Source organism: Coregonus lavaretus (genome assembly GCF_964263955.1).
Source record: "Coregonus lavaretus genome assembly, chromosome: 28".
Classification (NCBI taxonomy): Eukaryota; Metazoa; Chordata; class Actinopteri; order Salmoniformes; family Salmonidae; genus Coregonus; species Coregonus lavaretus.
In genome coordinates, this window is record NC_140015.1 from 3,827,047 (window position 1) to 3,850,280 (window position 23,234).

Below are 23,234 nucleotides of genomic sequence, written 5' to 3' on the forward strand. Positions count from 1 at the left end.
GGTTGACATGAGGTTTAAGGGACACTCCCTCTGATGACCACAGAGGGGCGCCATTACATATCGTCATAGTGTGTTAATACAGGGCCCATAAAACAACCGTCAACTAGGGTAACCACATTTACTAGAGCACCTAGTGGTCTGTGGAAACGTATATTACATGCATAAAACAATTTGATAACTATATATTTACATGATACCAGACATCCTTTGAAATTGGCTATCAATAACTTGGGCTCTTTACCCAATTCATTGGTTCCCACAGTCTGAAGATGAACCATGACAAACAGTAAGGATGACCATAGACCAAGGGAAAAAAAGCCCAGACTGACAAATGGCCTTTAAAGTAGTTTTGTTCTCTTTCAAAGCAATGGATTGTAGTTTCCAGGCATTGCACGCGATAAATAATAGCCAAACAGATGGGGATGGAAAGCTTAATTTGAGTGAAGTCGGGTTTTGGTGTTTCACATGCGTTTCAAGTGAGGGAGAGCAATGGTGACCAATGGATTATAACGTGGATGGTAAGTAGTTGGCACGGCGAGATTAACCGACAGGGGGAGGGAGAAAGAGCGACGATAGAGTGGGTGGTGCGCAGCGCAACAGTTCTCTCCAACACGGAGTCCACAATTCATCGTTTTTAACAAAAGGAATACGTTTGGGTTTAAATTGGGGATTTCAATCGGGTGAGTTCTGTTGGTGTATGTTCGCGGCGTAGCCTATACTCTACACTGCATTTTAAAAGTGTATAATTAGATGGCCATTCAAACCCTTGCTATGCTCGGTAAATCCGCAAGCGAGCGGTTATGGCGCATGGGACGTCCGGGGTTACCGATTGATGGGCACAATATTTGCCATATCTGATTAATATATATATTTTTAACTGACATATGCTACTGCTTCTTTGAATTAATACTTGAGTAGCCTACCATTCACATTCTATTCCATATTCTGAGCCATAGGCCTATCCAAGCCTTTACGCATAATATGCTTAGCCGTTTCCACTGGTCCAAAGTTGGCGACACTTCTTTAATTGGATTGATCATGTATTTTTATCCCAGTTTACTTTCACTAGGTGAAAAACAACTCTGAACAATTATTTTACCGTAGCTACCTCACCTCTGATTTTCTGTCTGCATGGGGCTAATGTCCACCCCCTCCCCCCTCCAAAGCTCCCTGCGTGCGTGACAATCAGCCAATATAAAATATTGAAGTTGGCGCTTATTTTGGGTGTTAATAATTTTGGACGGGTACATTTGTGTCTTGTGCCATGTTTGCTTGGTAAGCCGTTAAATCCTGTAGTTGTATCTGTTAGTGGGGGCAAAAGCACCAAATTAGAGGAGATGTACTGCTATGATGTTGGATACAGTTTGCACCATGCATGCGCTGTGCACGAGGCAGGCTTGATGATGATGACAATGGTGATGATGAAGATGAGACAGTGCATTCCAGTCTCAGATGGTCAACTTCTATTTTATTTCACTGACTTGCACAAAAGAGAGGGCCATACAGTCAGCCATAAACATCCTGACCATAATGGAACTGTCTTAGATCACCACATAGCTACTAAGCCTTGAACCCTCTCAAAATCCCACTGCCAGCTGTTCACCTCTCCTGTCATCTCTCTAACAAAACTAGTAGGCTACTCTGTCCTCAGTTTCCATGTTTGTACCTACTTGTTTGGCATTGTCTGGTCTGTTCTCCCATGGAGATATGACCCAAATCACCAATCCCAAAACTAGTCACTCCCCCTGCAGTTAAAAGACAGCTGGATGGGTGTAAACAATAGCAGCATCCCCTATACCAGCTGGCAGTAGCCTGGGGACCAGGGTACCTGAGGGCTAACCATATCCCTGATAGCCATCCAATTCTTTCAGGTCTGCAGAAAGGTGTCGGTAAGTGCCTATTATTAGGGGTGAGGATGTTACCACCTGTAACAGATGGCCCAGTACAGGCCTACTGCAGTGTTTCCCAATTCTGGTCCTGGGGACCCCAAGGGGTGCACATTTTAGTTTTTGCCCTAACACTGCACACCTGATTCAAATAATCAACTCATAATCAAGCATTTACAACATGTAAAGTATATACTTTAAAATATATTTTGAATTGTTTAACACTTTTTTGGTTACTACATGATTCCATATGTGTTATTTCATAGTTCTGATGTTTTCACTATTATTCTACAATGTAAAAAATAGTAAAAAAAAATAAAAAAAACTTGAATGAGTAGGTGTGTCCAAACTTTTGACTGGTACTGTATGTATATATAGTATGTCATGTGAGGTATTGGTCACAATATCAGTCTTCGCATCCCCAATCCAAACCTTAACCTTTGTGAACTACAAATTTACAGCTGAATCTAGACAGGCACTTTCCAACATGAGTTCATCAATCCAAATTCTTAAGGAGATTATTTTATCTGAATTTCATTCCAGAATAACTTTAACTGCCTATTGCCCAATAGAATCAACCATTAACCTGTTTAGCTAGGCCTATTCCAATGACCTTGGCCAGCACAAACCAATGCAAAGGCTTATACTAGTATGTGACCATAAAACCCTTGGAATAACAGTGACTTTCGCCAAGACCGGAAGTGAAGAAAGAACCCTCCAACAGAGTGGTCAGTCAGGCATGAAAGCCCCAAATCACTGACACAGTGATCTACCAGTTAACCCGTATTTAATCATTAAGGTCCGGCCCTGACTCCCTGCATTCTGCCACCATGATCAGCTTAAGGGGGTATACCACAGTGAGTGAGAAGTGGTGGCCGACCGTATGCTACTCAACCAAGCTAGCCCCCCTCTCACCGCACTGTGCGTGTGTGTGTTAGCGTGCGTGCGCGTGTGTGTGACCTTCACCGGTGAAGTCACAAGCCTATTAGCCAGCAGTCTCTTATGTTTGCCTCCCCTCACTCACCGTCACATAGCTGTGCTTACTAATCCTGCGCTTATTCACTCTATCTGCTGGGATTTAACAGGTTCATTTGACAAGCCACAAATTAGATATTGTTATGGAAATGTGATTGTTGGTTGGATAACTAGGTGGGATCTCTCTGTGTGACAGCAGGTGATGTTGTGGGGGTTAATGGTAGTGGCTTAGGATGGATAAAGGATAGTAGGGGATAGGAGAGGGACGGGAGTAGAGAGCGAACTGAACTGTCCCTAATTTAGTTAAGCTCTGGGATTTGGGGATTACCTTTGGCAATTCATCTTGTTACGTGTCTGTGCACAGTGAGAGGAGGACAGCAGATGTAGCAGGGTCGGAGTGTGTGGGGGATTAGTGATGGACACAGTGGGCACAGGAAGGAGAGTTTCACTGTACCTCGACACACTCACGCCATGAACCAAGGGAGGAAGGAGGGAGGGAGAGAGGGAGGGAGAACGAGATAGAGGGACATGGAAGGGAGGAGAGCGATAGAGAGCGTAACTGATGAAAGAAAGGGGTGGTGAGAGGGAGGCATGGAGGGAGGGAGGGGATAGGGGACACAGATGGGAGGAGAGCGAGGGAGTAGATAGAGAGAGTAACTGGTGAGAGAAAGGGGTGGAGTGAGAGGGAGGCAGTGGGTGAGGATGGGGGAAGAAAGTCTCAAAAGGGATGAGTAGGAAGTTTAGTATCGGAGGGGGGAAAGAGTGTATAGGAAGTTGGGAGGTAAAGGGAGAGGGAGTATGAGGAAACAGAGAGGAGAAAGAGAGATATGTTGATGAGCTGGATAATGGATTGCAAGAAAGGGGACCGCAGACTAAAAAAATCATAGAGAGAGAAGGAGAGAGAGACAGAGAGGGAGATTTTATTTAGGATCCTACTTACTGGGGTCTGACACATAATGAAAAAGACATTACAGACAAAAATACTTTACAATCTAGGTACATTTAAAACCATTAACATGTAGACATTCCAGACGTGTGTGTGTGTATCTATCAGTTACACATACATGTCAGTATATACACACAAATAGTAGGCGAGAGAGAGATAGAAAGAGAGCTGGAGGGAGACAGATTGGAAGCCAAGGCAAAGCCTTATCCCTTAGGCTTTGCTTTAAATGAAGGGACAACACGAGCGCGAGAGATGGTTGCCTTACAATTGTACGTTGAATCAACCTCAATGCCATTTTGTTGAGCAAACACACAATCCTATTGCAGCTGGTTGCCTTACACTGTACATTTATTCAAACCTCAATGCTGACTTGCAAAGTCATGTGTAGTTCCTATTGAAATCTAGAGTGAGGATATCCAACAACTGGAATGTTTAATCACCCGCAACCTACATTGAGAATGACTGCCGGGGTAAGGAAGATTAATTATTGACACTATCGAAATCATCTAAACTGGAACAGCCATTTCAGTGACGGGTGCAAAAAGTCCAACTACTAACAGATTTAATTAGTTTAGAAAAATGTACACTGCTCAAAAAAATAAAGGGAACACTCAAATAACACATCCTAGATCTGAATGAATGAAATAATCTTATTAAATACTTTTTTCTTTACATAGTTGAATGTGCTGACAACAAAATCACACAAAAATTATCAATGGAAATCAAATGTATCAACCCATGGAGGTCTGGATTTGGAGTCACCCTCAAAATTAAAGTGGAAAACCACACTACAGGCTGATCCAACTTTGATATAATGTCCTTAAAACAAGTCAAAATGAGGCTCAGTAGTGTGTGTGGCCTCCACGTGCCTGTATGACCTCCCTACAACGCCTGGGCATGCTCCTGATGAGGTGGCGGATGGTCTCCTGAGGGATCTCCTCCCAGACCTGGACTAAAGCATCCGCCAACTCCTGGACAGTCTGTGGTGCAACGTGGCGTTGGTGGATGGAGCGAGACATGATGTCCCAGATGTGCTCAATTGGATTCAGGTCTGGGGAACGGGCGGGCCAGTCCATAGCATCAATGCCTTCCTCTTGCAGGAACTGCTGACACACTCCAGCCACATGAGGTCTAGCATTGTCTTGCATTAGGAGGAACCCAGGGCCAACCGCACCAGCATATGGTCTCACAAGGGGTCTGAGGATCTCATCTCGGTACCTAATGGCAGTCAGGCTACCTCTGGCGAGCACATGGAGGGCTGTGCGGCCCCCCAAAGAAATGCCACCCCACACCATGACTGACCCACCGCCAAACCGGTCATGCTGGAGGATGTTGCAGGCAGCAGAACGTTCTCCACGGCATCTCCAGACTCTGTCACGTCTGTCACATGTGCTCAGTGTGAACCTGCTTTCATCTGTGAAGAGCACAGGGTGCCAGTGGCGAATTTGCCAATCTTGGTGTTCTCTGGCAAATGCCAAACGTCCTGCACGGTGTTGGGCTGTAAGCACAACCCCCACCTGTGGACGTCGGGCCCTCATACCACCCTCATGGAGTCTGTTTCTGACCGTTTGAGCAGACACATGCACATTTGTGGCCTGCTGGAGGTCATTTTCAGGGCTCTGGCAGTGCTCCTCCTGCTCCTCCTTGCACAAAGGCGGAGGTAGCAGTCCTGCTGCTGGGTTGTTGCCCTCCTACGGCCTCCTCCACGTCTCCTGATGTACTGGCCTGTCTCCTGGTAGCGCCTCCATGCTCTGGACACTACGCTGACAGACACAGCAAACCTTCTTGCCACAGCTTGCATTGATGTTCCATCCTGGATGAGCTGCACTACCTGAGCCACTTGTGTGGGTTGTAGACTCCGTCTCATGCTACCACTACAGTGAAAGCACCGCCAGCATTCAAAAGTGACCAAAACATCAGCCAGGAAGCATAGGAACTAAGAAGTGGTCTGTGGTCACCACCTGCAAAACCAGTCCTTTATTGGGGGTGTCTTGCTAATTGCCTATAATTTCCACCTGTTGTCTATTCCATTTGCACAACAGCATGTGACATTTATTGTCAATCAGTGTTGCTTCCTAAGTGGACAGTTTGATTTCACAGAAGTGTGATTGACTTGGAGTTACATTGTGTTGTTTAAGTGTTCCCTTTATTTTTTTGAGCAGTGTATGTTATTTATGTTTGGGTAATCAACCAATTAATGTATATGCAAAAACACAGGTATTGAAACAAACAATTCTGAAAATCAACCTGCAATAGAGCATGCTGGAAAACATAACGATGGTCGTGGTTTTGAGCAAACATACTGTACATTTGTAATCTTACTCAACAAGCTTTTTCAAATTCAGCTCACTTATAGAAACGTTTGTAGAGTGAACAAACGTTCACATATTAGCTACATTTCTTGTCCACCCAACTCACAGAATAATGCTGATTAAGTTAAGTTGGTTTTTCTACATTGAAGACAAACATGAATTTGTATTTTGACTCACACGTTAGCTCAATTTATTGTCTTTCTTATGTCCACCAAACTCACAGAATAATGCTGATTAAACAATTGGTTAAGTTGGCTTTTTTACAGTGTGTTACAAGTACAACCCCTGGACAGGACGCTATTCTATCACAGGGCCTTACCTACCAATCTGTCTCTTTAAAGCTGAGTGCCAAGCAAAGGTGCATTTGGTCTGACTCAGTTTACTTACTTACTTACCATGTTCCGGGAAAAATGGCATGACTCAGCAGGGTACACTCTTTAAAATAAAGGTGCAAGTTGGAACCAAATAAGGTTATTGAGAGCGATTTCATAGGGGAATTATTTTATGGTCTCTAGAGAACCATGAATTTGATGGTTGTTTGAAGAATCATACAAAAATCCAAAACCAGAAATGTTTCAGCCCTCAAGGACCTGAATTGAATAGCCCTGCTGTTGGGTTTAAGACTTATTTCCCAGGGTGCCTTTCCAGTGAATTGTAGTTACCAGTACCACCTATGACGCCGTTTGCTGGTGACAGAGACGTGGTTGTTGCATTCATTAATTTTCAATCCTGTGGCCTTCAACAAGTGAGATCCTAAGTTAAAGATTTTGTCATTAAAATACAATTATTTAAGACATAAGAATACGTATTTCATAAGGTTTTCTTCTGAAGACCTAGTTTTATCCTAATAAAGTGGCCTAGAATTCATTGTTTTCAGGCCACATCAGGCCTGCATGACACATTATGCTGCCTTGCAAAGTGATGTGTAATTCCTATTGGAATCCAGTCAGACTGGGGATATCCAACATTCCAACCCGCAACCTGCATTCAGAATGACTGCCACGGTTGGGAAGACTAAGATATGAGACTACCTTAAACATCTAAACTGGAACAACCATTTCAGTAACGGGTGCAATAAGTCCAAGTAACAGAATGGAATAGTTTAGAAAAATGTATGTTATTTATATTTGAGTAGCATAAGATTAATTAATTTATCAATGTTCATGCAAAAATGTACCTGCAATAGAGCATGCTGGGAAATATGATAATAATACCAACACTGGGGTTCCTTTACACCAATGAGTGTTAATTTAACTCTTGAATCAACACAAGAAATGTTACACTGGAAAATAAACAGTTAGTTAACACTAACCAATTTGCTGTGAATGGGACACATCTGCAGGCTTCCACACATTTCAAGAACCTTTCAGAATTCTGAAGAACTGTAGATGCCAGGTCAAGGACCCCACACTTGACTCAAAGGTTCTTTAACGGGCAAAAGTTCTCCAAGGAACCTTAAGAGCTGAGGAAGAACCATTTAAAAACCTTTATTTTCTTCAGTGTATCGAACTCCCAACCTTCCAGTCTCAGGGCGGACACTCAAACCACAAGGCCACTGAGTTGGTTAGCCGCAACCCTAACCCTATCCAGTTTACTTACTTACCAGGATGTTTAGAATTCATGGCATATTAAAATATTTCTTACACTGCTCCAAAGTGATTGCTCTTCTGTCTCCTCTGCCTTTTAGCTAAGCTGCGATGCGATTGGCCAGTGTGCAAGCGCGGGCCCGTCGGGCGGCTGAGGAGAGAGAAGAGCCGCCCCCAGGCCCCGCCCCTCCCTCCACCCACCACTCTGACCACCAGTTCAAGAACATGAAGAGCAAGTTCTTCAACGAACTCACCCACATGCCAAGTGAGCCCTGAACACAATGAACACACACACACACACACACACACACACATTCTGTGTGTGTCATTTCATTTCACATAATGTCCTCTCATCATTTACTCTCTTTCATTTCATCCCCTGCTTTTCCTCCACTTATCACAGATCATAAACTCAAAAGTAAGTTAATATTGTTTTACCATTGCTTGTTCTCTCCTTTCCATCCTTCCTCAAAATAACATCTCAAATATTATTATTCCATAACATAAGGCTACACAAGGCCTATGTATGTTGTGTTATACACTAAGTGTACAAAACATTAAGGACACCTGCTCTTTCCATGACATAGACTGTCCAGGGAAATACAGTTGACAGATATGATCCCTTTGAATGTTTGTAAGTTTTACAAAGTCTTTATATAATGTATAGTCTGTATTCCCTGACTGTTGTTTGCAATGTTTGGATACTCTGTAGTATACTCTTGTTTGTTTTTCTATATTGCACATTTTGAATTGCTTTACCAAAAAATAAAAATAAGCCATGATCCCTTATTGATGTCACTTGTTAATTCCACTTCAAATCAGTGTAGATGAAGGGGAGGAGACAGGTTAAAGAAGGATTTTAAAGTCTTGAGACAATTGAGACATGGCTTGTGTATGTGTGCCATTCAGAGAGTGAGCAAGACAAAAGATGTAAGTGCCTTTGAATGGGGTATGGTAGTAGGTGCCAGGCGCACCGGTTTGTGTCAAGAACTGCAACGCTGCTGGGTTTTTCACGCTTAACAGTTTCCCATGTGTATCAACAATGGTCCACCACCCAAAGGACATCCAGCCAACTTGACACAACTGTGGGAAGCATTGGAGTCAAAATGGGCCAGCATCCCTGTGGAATGTCTTTGACACCTTGTAGAGTCCATGCCCCGAAGAATTGAGGCTGTTCTCAATATTAGGAAGGTGTTCTTAATATTTTGTACACTCAGTATATATGTCATAACGCTACATAGGCCTATGTATGTTGTATAATAGATGTCATAAGGCTACATAAGTATTATATGTATGTTATATGTATGTTGTTATGTATGTTGTATTATAGATGTCATAAGGCTACATAAGTATTATATGTATGTTATATGTATGTTGTTATGTATGTTGTATTATAGATGTCATAAGGCTACATAAGGATTATATGTATGTTATATGTATGTTATGTATGTTGTATTATATATGTCATAAGGCTACATAAGGATTATATATATGTTATATGTATGTTGGTATGTATGTTGTATTATATATGTCATAAGGCTACATAAGTATGATATGTATATTATATGTATGTTGTTATGTATGTTGTATTATAGATGTCATAAGGCTACATAAGGCCTATGTCTGTCTCTCCCCCAGTGCCCATGTGGGCAATAGGAGCCATAGTGGTGGTGGTGCTGGCTCTGGTGGCCTGTCTAGGTTTCTGTATCTGGAAGAAGTGCATCAACAAGGGCAAGAAGCCCAAGAAAGTACGCGAGAGGAAAGGAGGCCGAGGCAGAAGGAAGAAGGAGGGAGGCGGAGAAGGAGAGGAGGGCAAGGTGAGAGGAGACAGAGGGAGGGAGGGCAATATAGTGGGTGGTGTAATGGGTTCAAGTACCTAATTTGCAACTGGTTTTCAAATGATCTGAAGTGATTTCCAGATGTAGTGACAGTATCTGTGTGAAGGGAGAGACTAATGCAGTGGCTGTGTAATGATACCTGTGATTAATGATTGATGTGATGTTCTCTGTCATGAAGGATGGAGAGGGTAAGGAAGGAGAGGAGGAAGAAAAAGAGAATTTTGGAAAACTGGAGTTCACCCTGGACTACAACTTCACTGACAACCAGGTGTGTGTGTGTGTGTGTGTGTGTCCGTTCGTGTGCGTGTGTGTCTTGTCCTCCCTGACATTTGACCTTCTGGATGCGAAGTGTCTGACTATTGACATGTCTAAAGGCTCTCTGATCTCTGCTCTTTGTCTGCTCAGATCTCAGCTTTAACCTCTGACCTCTTATTTGTGTCTTCAGTGACCTTTGACCTTTTCCTCTTAATGGCTCAGCTTTAAGCTGTGACCTTTACAGGGGACATTTTCTATCTGCTAAAACGCAGATGCGCAACATACCTGAGATTTTACCAAACACAAACGTAACACTTCAAAACAACGGCACAGCACTTGAGTTTGGAGTGCTGCTGCAGTACACATCTCATTTGTCACATATATGCAATGTTTACCGGGATTCAATTCAAGCCGCATAATAGCGCAGTGCACTTCAACTGACTTTTAAATGTAATTTCCGATTGAGACGTCATTTGTTGCGTTTATCATTCCCTTTAAAAGCAGAATCGCAATAGCCCTATATGGATTGAATCCAGGCCTACATTTGCCTAAATGATCACTGCGTTCAGTTCCTACGGACATTGTTAAAAATATTTGGAAGGCCATTGCTTACCTCTGACCTTTTACCCTTCTCTGCCCCCTCTTCCAGCTGATCGTGGGCATCCTGCAGGCTGAGAACCTGCCAGCCATGGACATGGGCGGCACCTCGGACCCTTATGTCAAGGTTTACATGCTGCCAGACAAGAAGAAGAAGTTTGAAACCAAAGTCCAGCGCAAGAACCTCTGCCCTGTGTTCAATGAGACCTTCATCTTCAAGGTCAGTCTGTGGTGCTGGAGAACAGATGGCGATAGTGAGATGTGGTATTCATTAATGTGTATATGTAAAAGCCTTAGAAAAGCTCTTACAGTACTGAGGTTTCTGTAGTCGAGAACTCTCTGTCCTGACCGTCATCTCCCTGTTCTGTGTGTCCCTCCACAGATCCCCTACCAGGAGCTGGGCGGTCAGACTCTGGTCCTGCAGGTCTTTGACTTTGATCGCTTTGGTAAACACGATGTGATTGGACAGATCTCCATCTCCATGAACAGTGTGGACCTGGCTCAGCCACTCCACGAATGGAGGGATCTGGTTGGAGGAGAGAAAGAGGAGGTGAGAAAGGATGAATACAGTCTGTTTGGGTTTTGGGTGCATGTTTTTTTTACATCTACCTATCTGTGTCTGTCTGTCTGTCTGTCTCTGTATACCAACCTATAACTGTGTGTTTGTCTGGTCACAGGTAGAGAAGCTAGGGGACATCTGTATCTCTCTGCGCTACGTCCCCACAGCCGGTAAATTGACCATCAACATCATGGAGGCCAAGCACCTGAAGGCGATGGACTGTGGAGGCTTGTCAGGTGACCCTCTATTAGTCCTTACACTCTCCTAGTCAATACTAGCCATGCTGTGATATTACTGTCTCCTAGTCAATACTAGCCATGCTGTGATATTACTGTCTCCTAGTCAATACTAGCCATGCTGTGATGTTACTGTCTCCTAGTCAATACTAGCCATGCTGTGATGTTACTGTCTCCTAGTCAATACTAGCCATGCTGTGACATTACACTCTCCTAGTCAATACTAGCCATGCTGTGATATTACTGTCTCCTGGTCAATACTAGCCATGCTGTGATATTACTGTCTCCTGGTCAATACTAGCCATGCTGTGATGTTACTGTCTCCTGGTCAATACTAGCCATGCTGTGATGTTACTGTCTCCTGGTCAATACTAGCCATGCTGTGATGTTACTGTCTCCTGGTTAATACTAGCCATGCTGTGATGTTACACTCTCCTAGTCAATACTAGCCATGCTGTGATATTACTGTCTCCTGGTCAATACTAGCCATGCTGTGATATTACTGTCTCCTGGTCAATACTAGCCATGCTGTGATATTACTGTCTCCTGGTCAATACTAGCCATGCTGTGATGTTACTGTCTCCTGGTCAATACTAGCCATGCTGTGATGTTACTGTCTCCTGGTTAATACTAGCCATGCTGTGATGTTACACTCTCCTAGTCAATACTAGCCATGCTGTGATATTACTGTCTCCTAGTCAATACTAGCCATGCTGTGGCGTTACACTCTCCTAGTCAATACTAGCCATGCTGTGACATTACACTCTCCTGGTCAATACTAGCCATGCTGTGGCGTTACACTCTCCTAGTCAATACTAGCCATGCTGTGACCTATTAATGACATCTGGTTGCCTACATTTTGTTGAAGTAATTAAACTTAAACCACTGGGAAGCATTACAGAGTTGCAGACGGTACAGATTTGACCGCAATCTTCTTCATCGAAGTGGCTCACACTCTGTTTGACCTCTGTTTTCTGTAACTGACATTCCTCTCTACCCCATGTCTTCTCCGACCAGATCCCTTTGTTAAAGTGGTGCTGCAGCACCAAGGCAAGCGGCTGAAGAAGAAGAAGACTACAGTCAAACAGAACACTCTGAACCCCTACTTCAACGAAAGCTTCAGCTTCGAGATCCCCTTCGGCCAAATACAGGTATGTACACCAAACTTCCCATAAGACATCTTGGGGTCGTGATAACAGGTTTTCCTGTGGGTCGGGCGACCTGTGTTTGAGGACTCTCCCGTCGTTTCTCTAGAACATTGCACTCTCCCGCCATTTCCTGCTGTATGTTGAACAGCACTGTACATTTCAGCTGACTTTTTTAACTTGACGCTTTTTCCACTCTTCCTTTTCCTCTTGCAGAAAGTCCAAGTGTTGATCACGGTGTACGATTACGACAAGCTGGGCAGCAACGACGCCATCGGGAAGGTTTGGATCGGCTTCGGCGCCTCTGGGGTGGGCCTCCGCCATTGGTCAGACATGCTGGCCAATCCAAGACGTCCCGTGGCCCAGTGGCACGCCCTGTGTCCTGAGGAGGAAGTGGATGAGGCCCTGAAGAAACCTATCCGCTAAACGCACACCCAGCCACTGAACATTCCTGTACATGTTAAAACAAACAACATAAGACCTGAAAACTAAACAACAGTGGATAAGCTCCACCCGAAGACCACAATAGTGCTGATCATGACACAACACACTACTCACGTAGAAACTCCAAGGAAACAAAATGTAACTACCGCCCAAACACTACAATCCACCTGTACATCGCTGCAGTGCTGGAATGACATTTCTGATACGTTTTTTGAGTACTCTCTCCTTCCTTATTATTCTCCATAGAAAATCTTTTTTGGCCTATTAACTAATTGTACTGTATGTTTTTACTATTGTGTCCATTTTGATGTTAAGTTATGAGTATGGCTGACTGTTTTCTGCTTTTTTTTGTGTTAAACCGTAGTACATGAAAGCTTTCTCTGTTTTACCTCCTGAATGTAATGTGAGTGGTTGTAAATAGCTAAATAAATATTTCAAAAAATTACCAGATGGATTGTCAGATAGATTTGGAAGCTTGAGTATTTATTTATTTAACCTTTATTACAGATGAGCGAGCCCTGAATTACATAAATGACAGAAAATAAACATCAAAATATAAAAACAAAATGCAAGCAGAAAGAAAGGAAAGCACAAGAGTATGAACACACGCTCAAGGTCACGCACACACCCCTTACGGAAAAAACACATGAATTTCACGTGGTCTCATGTGATCTCGTGATCACATGTGATTTTAGGTGAAGTTAATGTGATAACGTGAAAACGATAGCACATGTGAAAAGATGATCTCATTTGAAATAAATGTGACAACATGGGGATGTAACATTTGAGCATATGTGAAAACCCAGATGTCAAATGTAATTGAGAATATTTTACATTAAAAGGCATCATTTAGTGTTGTAGGAGTTTAAGCTTTTGATGGTTATGCCGATGCAAGTTGAGCACATCCTTTGACACTGTCTGTGCTGCAAACTTTGTAAGAGCAGAGGTTAATGTGTATTTTCCAGTAATTTAACGGTAAGTTGTTGCTAGAAGTTGCTGTGAATTTGTAATTTCTTTAACTGGAAACCATTTCAAATCAAATCAATTTGTATTAGTCACATGCGCCGAATACAACAGGTGAACAGTGAAATGCTTACTTACAAGCCCTTAACCAACAATGCAGTTTTAAGAAAACTAAGTGTTAAGTAAAAAAATAGATCAGAGCAGTAAAATAACAATAGCGAGGCTATATACAGGAGTTACCGGTACAGAGTCAATGTACAGAGTCACAGGTTAGTCGAGGTAATTGAGGTAATGTACATGTAGGTAGAGTTAAAGTGACTATGCATTGATAATAAACAGAGAGAAGCAGCAGCGTAAAAGAGGGGGTGGGGGGGGGGGGACAATGCAAATAGTCTGGGTAGCCATTTGATTAGCTGTTCGGGAGTCTTATGGCTTGGGGGTAGAAGCTGTTAAGAAGTCTTTTGGACCTAGACTTGGCACTCCGGTACCGCTTGCCATGCGGTAGCAGAGAGAACAGTCTATGACTAGGGTGGCTGGAGGCTTTGACCATTTTTAGGGCCTTCCTCTGGCACCGCCTGGTATAGAGGTCCTGGATGGCAGGAAGCTTGGCCCCAGTGATGTACTGGGCCGTACGCACTACCCTCTGTAGTGGCTTGCGGTCGGAGGCCGGGCAGTTGCCATACCAGACAGTGATGCAACCAGTCAGGATGCTCTCGATGGTGCAGCTGTATAACTCTTTGAGGATCTGAGGACCTATGCCAAATCGTTTCAGTCTCCTGAGGGGGAATAGGCTTTGTCGTGCACTCTTCACGACTGTCTTGGTGTGTTTGGACCATGATAGTTTGTTGGTGATGTGGACACCAAGGAACATGAAGCTCTCAACCTGCTCCACTACAGCCCCATTGATGAGAAAGGGGGCGTGCTCAGTCCTCTTTTTCCTGTAGTCAATATCATCTCCTTTGTCTTGATCACGTTGAGGGAGAGGTTGTTATCCTGGCACCACACGGCCAGGTCTCTGACCTCCTCCCTGTAGGATGTCTCATCGTTGTCGGTGATCAGACCTACCACTGTTGAGTCGTCGGCAAACTTAATGATGGTGTTGGAGTTGTGCCTGGCCATGCAGTCATGGGTGAACAGGGAGTACAGGAGGGGACTGAGCACGCACCCCTGAGGGGCCCCCGTGTTGAGGATCAGCGTGGCAGATGTGTTGTTAACTACCCTTACCACCTGGGGGCAGCCCGTCAGGAAGTCCAGGATCCAGTTGCAGAGGGAGGTGTTTAGTCCCAGGGTCCTTAGCTTAGTGATGACCTTTGAGGGCACTATGGTGTTGAACGTTGAGCTGTAGTCAATGAATAGCATTCTCACGTAGGTGATCCTTTTGTCCAGGTGGGAAAGGGCAGCGTGGAGTGCAATAGAGATTGCATCATCTGTGGATCTGTTGGGGCGGAATGCAATTTTCTAGTGGGTCTAAATGGTGTTGATGTGAGCCATGACCAGCCTTTGAAAGCACTTCATGGCTACAGAAGTGAGTGCTACGGGTCTGTAGTCATTTAGGCAGGTTACCTTAGTGTTCTTGGGCACAGGGACTATGGTGGTCTTCTTGAAACATGTTTTTATTAAAGACTCAGTCAGGGACAGGTTGAAAATGTCAGTGAAGACACTTACCAGTTGGTCAGCGCATGCTCGGAGTACACGTCCTGGTAATCCGTCTGGCCCTGCGGCCTTGTGAATGTTGACCTGTTTAAAGGTCTTACTCACATCAGCTACGGAGAGCGTGATCACACAGTCATCCGGAACAGCTGATGCTCTCATGCATGCTTCAGTGTTGCTTGCCTCGAAGAATGCATAAAAGTAATTTAGCTTGTCTGGTAGGCTCGTGTCACCAGGCAGCTCGCGGCTGTGCTTCGCTTTGTAGTCTGTAATAGTTTGCAAGTCCTGACATATCTGACGAGCGTCGGAGCCGGTGTAGTACTATTCAATCTTCATCCTGTATTGACGCTTTGCCTGTTTGGTGGTTCGTCAGAGGACATAGCGAGATTTCTTATAAGCTTCCGGGTTAGAGTCCCGCTCTACCCTTTAGCTCAGTGCGGATGTTACCTGTAATCCATGGCCTCTGGTTGGGGTATGCACTTGCGGTCACTGTGGGGACGACGTCATCGATGACCTCATTGATGAAGCCAGTGACTGATGTGGTGTACTCCTCAATGCCATCGGAAGAATCACAGAACATATTCCAGTCTGTGCTAGCAAAACAGTCCTGTAGCTTAGCATCTGCGTCATCTGACCACTTCTTTATTGACCGAGTAACTGGTCCTTCCCGCTTTAGTTTTTGCTTGTAAGCAGGAATCAGGAGGATAGAGTTATGGTCAGATTTGCCAAATGGAGGATGAGGGAGGGCTTTGTACGCATCTCTATGTATGGAGTAAAGGTGGTCTAGACTTTTTTCCCTCTGGTTGCACATTTAACATGCTGGTAGAAATGAGGTAAAACGGATTTAAGTTTCCCTGCATTAAAGTCCCCGGCCACTAGGAGAGCCGCCTCTGGATGAGTGTTTTCCTGTTTGCTTATGGCCTTATACAGCTCATTGAGTGCGGTCTTAGTGCCAGCATCGGTTTGTGGTGGTCAATAGACAGATATATATGAAAAATATAGATGAAAACTCTCTTGGTAAATAGTGTGGTCTACAGCTTATCATGAGATACTCTACCTCAGGCGAGCAAAACCTCGAGACTTCCTTAATATTAGATTTCGTGCACCAGCTGTTGTTTACAAATATACACAGACCGCCACCCCTTGTCTTACCGGAGGCAGCTGTTCTATCTTGCCGATGCAGCGTATATCCCGCCAGTTGTATGTTATCCATGTCGTCGTTCAGCCACGACTCAGTGAAACATAAGGTACTACAGTTTTTAATGTCCCGTTGGTAGGATATCCGTGATCGTAGTTCACAATAACTTACTGGCAAAATGTTGCCAGTAACCTACAAGCAACTTGGTGCCACTAGCAATACATGCCAGTAACCTACTGTGCCTTCACTGACTATTCTGTTGACAACATGCAACATTACTTGCTAATTGGCAGCATACTGTAGCAGCTGCAGCCTATCAGAATATTGCAGGTGTATCTTATTGGAGGCGTGGCTTCCAGATAGCTCTTTTTGGTCTCCCATGAGAGGGAATGTCATCCAAGTTAATGTGATCTCTTGTATTCTGGTCAAACAATAGACTTGTACAGTGGAGGTTCTCAAGCCAATTCAAAGGCTGATGTAAGTGCATATGATATAGAAAGGCCGAACGATATATCTGGTCACCATGTCATTGTAATACACACTCAATTCAGTGATCATGACAAATTAGCTACAGTAAATTACTATGAACTCTACAGTAACTGACCTACAGTAAGTTAATCACTTTTTTACATTAACTTTCCTTCAATCAGCTGCCATTAAACTACTGGAAAATAAACAGTAACCTCTTAACAGTGCAGCTTTTGATTGTCACAAGTTCTTACAAAGATTGCAGCACTGACAGTATAAAAGAGGTGCTCAACCTTCATCAACATAAAGGTAAACCACTTAAACTCGTACAACATTTCAGCTGACGGTTGGCACAAAATATAACATATGCCAGCACATTGCCCTCACCTACATTTGAAGTTCAGTAATGATTGTACCTTATATTTAATATAATGTGTAGACAAATTTACCATTATACTAGATTATCTGCACATGTATCCTTAAAGGTACCGACCGGTACCATGTGAATCCCTATGTGTACCTCTGAAGGTACCTTATGTGTACCTTTGACATTTTTGTAAACCAGGGAACTTTATTGTACCTTAACCATGCTCCTATTTTCAAGAGTGTGTGGATATATGTTCTTGGTAACAAATAACCATCTAGTGGCACTGCTGAGACATTAATGCCTGGACCAAAAGGTTGCAAGTTCAAATCCCGAGAACATTTGGGCACACTTAATGTCAAGTGTCCCTGAGCACTGCTACATTTTCGTTGGTGTTGTCAGATAATCACACAATTATTGAGTCGATTCTGGGCAACTTTTAGAAATGCTGAAATGTATTCTTGCCAATAAATCTGTGGCTACAGACCTGGCCACAGACCTGGTGGCACAGCAGGAAATTCAGATTGCTGGCATCACTCGATGTGTTCCAAAACCACATGATTTCACATGTGGAAAACCACATGATTTCACATGTGTAAAATCATAAGAAAATGTGGTTTGGAACACCTCACGTGAAATTTCACATGTGAAATCATGTGATTTTCCACATGTGAAATCATGTGGTTTTGGAACACATCGAGTGACATTTCACATCTGAAATCATGTGAAAACATGTGGTTTAGGAACACTTCACATGTGATATTTCACATGTGAAAACGTCTTTTTGGGAAACATCACGTGACATTTCACATGTGAAAACTTGGTTTTGGATCACTTCACATGTGAAAACATGTGATCATGTAAAATGTATGTGGTGTTTCCGTAAGGATGAGGAACATGTTACAATGTTTGTAAGAGCTGCTCAAGACATTTGATTTACCAGTCGTCAGGATTTGAGGTGCACTGATCTTTCTTCTGCACCCCAAATTCTGTAGTATTCCCATACACATTCATTACCATATGTAATTTACATATAATACATTTACATTTTAGTCATTTAGCAGACGCTCTTATCCAGAGCGACTTACAGTTAGTGAGTGCATACATTTTTCAAACTGAACCCCCATGGGAACTGAACCCACAACCCTGGCGTTGCAAGCGCCATGCTCTACCAACTGAGCAAAAGTGTGCCATCTGCACTGCTATTTTAGTTATCAATTAATCTGACTATTCTCTCATCATTGATTTCATTTACTTGTTATTTCAGCAATTTGAGAGTTTTCTGTATAGTTGTCTAATATCAGTGGGGCATATTATTTTGTTTAAATGTTACTCCTGAATCAATATGATAAATATAATCGTTTTTCTTGAGTTTATTTTTAACAAAGCTGAGATTCACTTTGAAGCCTAAAGTGTAGGAATAGAGGTGTAATGAGTTATTAACAGAGGCGTGGTGGTGTAGCAGAAAGATCAGACTGTACAGTACCAGTCAAAAGTTTGGACACACCTACTCATTCAAGGGTTTGTCTTTATTTTTAGTATTTTTTTACATTGTAGAATAATAGTGAAGACATCAAAACTATGAAATAACACATGGAATCATGTAGTAACCCAAAAAGTGTTAAACAAATCATAATATATTTTATATTTGAGATTCGTCAAAGTAGCCACCCTTTGCCTTGATGACAGCTTTGCACACTCTTGGCATTCTCTCAACCAGCTTCATGAGGTAGTCACCTGGAATGCATTTCAATTAACAGGTGTGCCTTGTTAATTTGTGGAATTTCTTTCCTTCTTAATGTGTTTGAGTCAATCAGTTGTGTTGTGATAAGGTAGTGGGGGTATACAGAAGATTGACCTATCTGGTAAAAGACCAAGTCCATATTATGGCAAGAACAGCACAAATAAACAAAGAGAAACGACAGTTCATCATTACTTTAAGACATGAAGGTCAGTCAATAGGGAACATTTCAAGAACTTTGAAAGTTTCTTCAAGTGTAGTCGCAAAAACCCTCAAGCGCTATGATGAAACTGGCTCTCATGAGGACCGCCACAGGAAAGGAAGTCCCAGAGATACCTCTGCTGCAGAGGATAAGTTCATTAGAGTTACCAGCCTCAGAAATTGCAGCCCAAATAAATGCTTCACAGAGTTCAAATAACAGACACATCTCAACATCAACTGTTCAGAGGAGACTGTGTGAATCAGGTCTTCATGGTCGAATTGCTGCAAGGTAACCACTACTTAAGGATACCAATGAGAATAAGAGACTTGCTTGGGCCAAGAAACACGAGCAATGGACACAAATTTGAGATTTTTGGTTCCAGCCGCCATGTCTTTGTGAGACGCGGTGTGGGTGAACGGATGATCGCCGCATGTGTATTTCCCACCGTAAAGCATGGAGGAGGAGGTGTTATGGTGTGGGGGTACTTTGCTGGTGACACCGTCTGTGATTTATTTAGAATTCAAGGCACACTTAACCAGCATGGCTACCACAGCATTCTGCAACGATACACCATCCCATCTGGTTTGGGCTTAGCGGAGCTATCATTTGTTTTTCAACAGGACAATGACCCAATACACCTCCAGGCTGTGTAAGGGCTCTTTGACCAAGAAGGAGAGTGATGGAGTGCTGCATCAGATGCAGTGGCGGCTCCTGAAAAAATTCTCAGGGGGGGCAATTTTTCTGATGATTTAGGTGACCTACACACATTTTAAAAAAGATATGTCCAGCAACAACATGAAGACAGGGGCAGCATATAAGTCAATACCAGAAGCATTTATTGACTGATCTCAAAAGTGTTGGCTTACCAGGGTTGGTGGAGCCCTCAGTTTCATCTTTGCCTCGCAAAGCTAACTCAAACACTCCGCAAAACTTCACACACTGGATTAGCCGGCTGAGGATGTGGCGGTTCTTGCTAATGTCGTAGTAAATATATTTGTTATAGTGAATATGGAATATGATATGTTGAGTAAAATGTTGTGCTAAGATCTATTTAGGTCAGGAGCTGGTTATAAGTTCTGTTCCTATCCAATAACAATGGACAAAAGGGTCCTATCTTGTCAGCCTTGTCAGTTTCAGTTCTCCAGTAAACTTGTGATTATCAACACTAACCTCATCGTTGTGGCGGCGGACAGCTAGCCTGTATCCCTCATCCAGTTGAGTGGGAATGTTCACTCTCCCCAAAGCAGACAATCTCAAACAGCTATCCATGTGGGTCTTTGACAGCTCATGTTTCTTAATCTTTCCTGAAAGATGGTGCATGTCCGTTACACACCAGTCGCTGTCCAAGCGGTGCTATCTGCCGTGCCGCCTTCAGGGTGAAAGAGTAAGCAGGGGGTAGCAGAAGACTGCATTAGCTACATCGCAGCCTGCTAGCCAGGTTTTTCGTTCGTACCAATTTTTGGAAAATCCTCGGGTGTAGGACTTCCCCCCTTTAGTAGAAACCTGTTGAATTATTAAATTTGGTCTGGGAGGTCCTAATTGTTTCGTTGCCAATTTATCTTCATTTGTTCGCCGACAAAAAGTAACTTATTTCAAAGAGACAATCGAGTTGCACTGAACGCTATAGCCATCTTGATAGTAGTACGTGAATTGATTGATGAGGCTACCCGCTCTTTTCTTAGTTACGTTCATGGTTATGTTACGTATGACGAAAGCGCGTAAGTGCAAGCCCTCAGAAACCCATAGAGATTGTATTGAAAGCTCTGATATTTGAAAAAAATAGATTTTACATGGGAGTCTATGACAGACTTCTGGGCGATTTTCAACCTGACTGAAATCGCCCCAAAAGGGGGGGGGGGGGGGGCATTTGAAGCACGACTTTAGCCTGATTGGACATTTAGTGGCACTGTGGCAGATCAGACGTCTAGATTACAACACTGATAACTACTGTTGCCGTGATATAATTGATTAGAAAAAAAATCCCTTCCTTTTCCCGTTTGGCAGTGCGTCGCCCATATCGCCCTATTGAACACACCGCCCCTGATCAGATGACCTGGCCTCCACAACACCCCGACCTCATCCAAATTTAGATGGTTTGGGATGAGTCGGACCGCAGAGTGAAGGAAAAGCAGCCAACAAGTGCTCAGCATATGTGGGAACTCCTTCAAGACTGTTTGAAAAGCATTCCAGGTGAAGCTGGTTGAGAGAATGCCAAGAGTGTGCAAAGCTGTCATCAAGGCAAAGGGTGGCTGCTTGAAGAATCTCAAATATAAAATATATTTTGATTTGTTTAACACTTTTTTGGTTACTACATGATTCCATATGTGTTATTTCATAGTTTTGATGTCTTCACTATTATTCTACAATGTAGAAAATAGTAAAAATAAAGAAAAAAACCCTGAATGAGTAGGTGTGTCCAAACTTTTAACTGGTACTGTATGTCAAATGTGTAAGTCGAAAACACTGTGTGTATCATAATGACATTTTTTCATGTGTAGTGTTCCAAAAACATGTTTTCACATGTGAAATGTCACGTGAAGTGTTCCAAAAACACGTTTTCACATGTGAAATCATGTGTTTTTCTGTAAGGGGACACACAACACGCGCACACCCGCAGCCACACATGCACACGCTACACTGACATTGGACCAATCGCTAACGGGGGAACATTGCCTTTAAAAGTCAATCACGCTGTAACGCTGAATTCCCGCGATACGGATTGAATAGAGCCCGAATTTTGATGGATGGTTCAATCCATATCGCGGAAGTATTGCGGAAGATCCGCGTTAACATTTTAAGATAATTTCATATTATGCCGGCATATGCAGCCTTTACCATGAATGCAATCTCCATGAATGCGGGAACATTGCCTTTAAATTTAAATCGAGCTACAACACAGATCTTCCGCGATACTTCAGCGATACGGATTGAACCCAGCTCTTAATCTCACTGAAATAGAAATGGTGTTCAAACTTACATTTGATCCAATCCCATATCATCATTATATTACTATTTCTCCTCTATTTCTCCAAGTAATCCCACTCAGATCAAAAAAGGAGGGATACCGCTACCAAAATGACAGCATTAAAACAATGTAGAAAGTGTGTTCAGTGCTGTATCTTATAGTATTTTCTATCTTGTTAAAAATGGGTGGTGAATTTTCCACAGTGGTCAAGTTGTATTTACAATTTAAGCAGCTGAGCGAAATCTGTGGGATGGCTGCAGGGGAGAGCGAAAAGACTGGATTATTTCTGTGTCCTCTTTGCTCTCTGTCTGTCTGTCTGTCTGACGCGCTGGACTGGCCTCAGCCAAACATGTGAGCAGGGATTTAGAGAGAGGGGGAGAGAGAGGAGGGAGGGAGGGGGGAGGAGGAGCTAGGGGGAGAGATAGAAATACCACGCATTCGGAAAGTATTCAGACCTCTGACTTTTTCCACATTTTGTTACTTTACAGCATTATTCTAAAATTGATTAAATTGTTTTTTTTTTTCCCTCATCAATCTACACACAATAACCCATAATGACAAAGCAAAAACATGTTTTTATAAATTGCTGATAATTTATTACAAATAAAAAACTGAAATATCATATTTTCATAATTTTTTATTACATTTTTTATTTAACCTTTATTTAACCAGGTAAGCCAGTTGACAACAAGTTCTCATTTACAACTGCGAACTGGCCAAGATAAAGCAAAGCAGTGCAATAAAAACAACAACACAGAGTTACATATGGGGTAAAACAAAACATAAAGTCAAAAATACAACAGAAAATATATATACAGTGTGTGCAAATGTAGCAAGTTATGGAGGTAAGGCAATAAATAGGCTATAGTGCAAAATATGTACAATTAGTATTAACACTGGAATGATAGATGTGCAAGAGATGATGTGCAAATAGAGATACTGGGGTGCAAATGAGCAAAATAAA

The 23,234-nt window shown here is 42.9% G+C and overlaps 1 protein-coding gene across 1 annotated transcript; it reads left to right on the forward strand.

Moving 5' to 3' along the window:
• Positions 1-7,816: 7,816 nt before the first annotated feature.
• Positions 7,817-12,761, forward strand: LOC311103679 (synaptotagmin-2-like; the record flags this gene model as incomplete). The annotated part of the gene is made up of 9 exons (XM_084145294.1): positions 7,817-7,970; positions 8,109-8,123; positions 9,344-9,522; positions 9,722-9,811; positions 10,448-10,615; positions 10,778-10,945; positions 11,073-11,190; positions 12,208-12,341; positions 12,552-12,761. 9 exons carry the CDS (start codon positions 7,817-7,819, stop codon positions 12,759-12,761), a joined length of 1,236 nt encoding a protein of 411 aa, XP_084001420.1.
• Between the last annotated feature and the right edge of the window lie 10,473 nt (positions 12,762-23,234).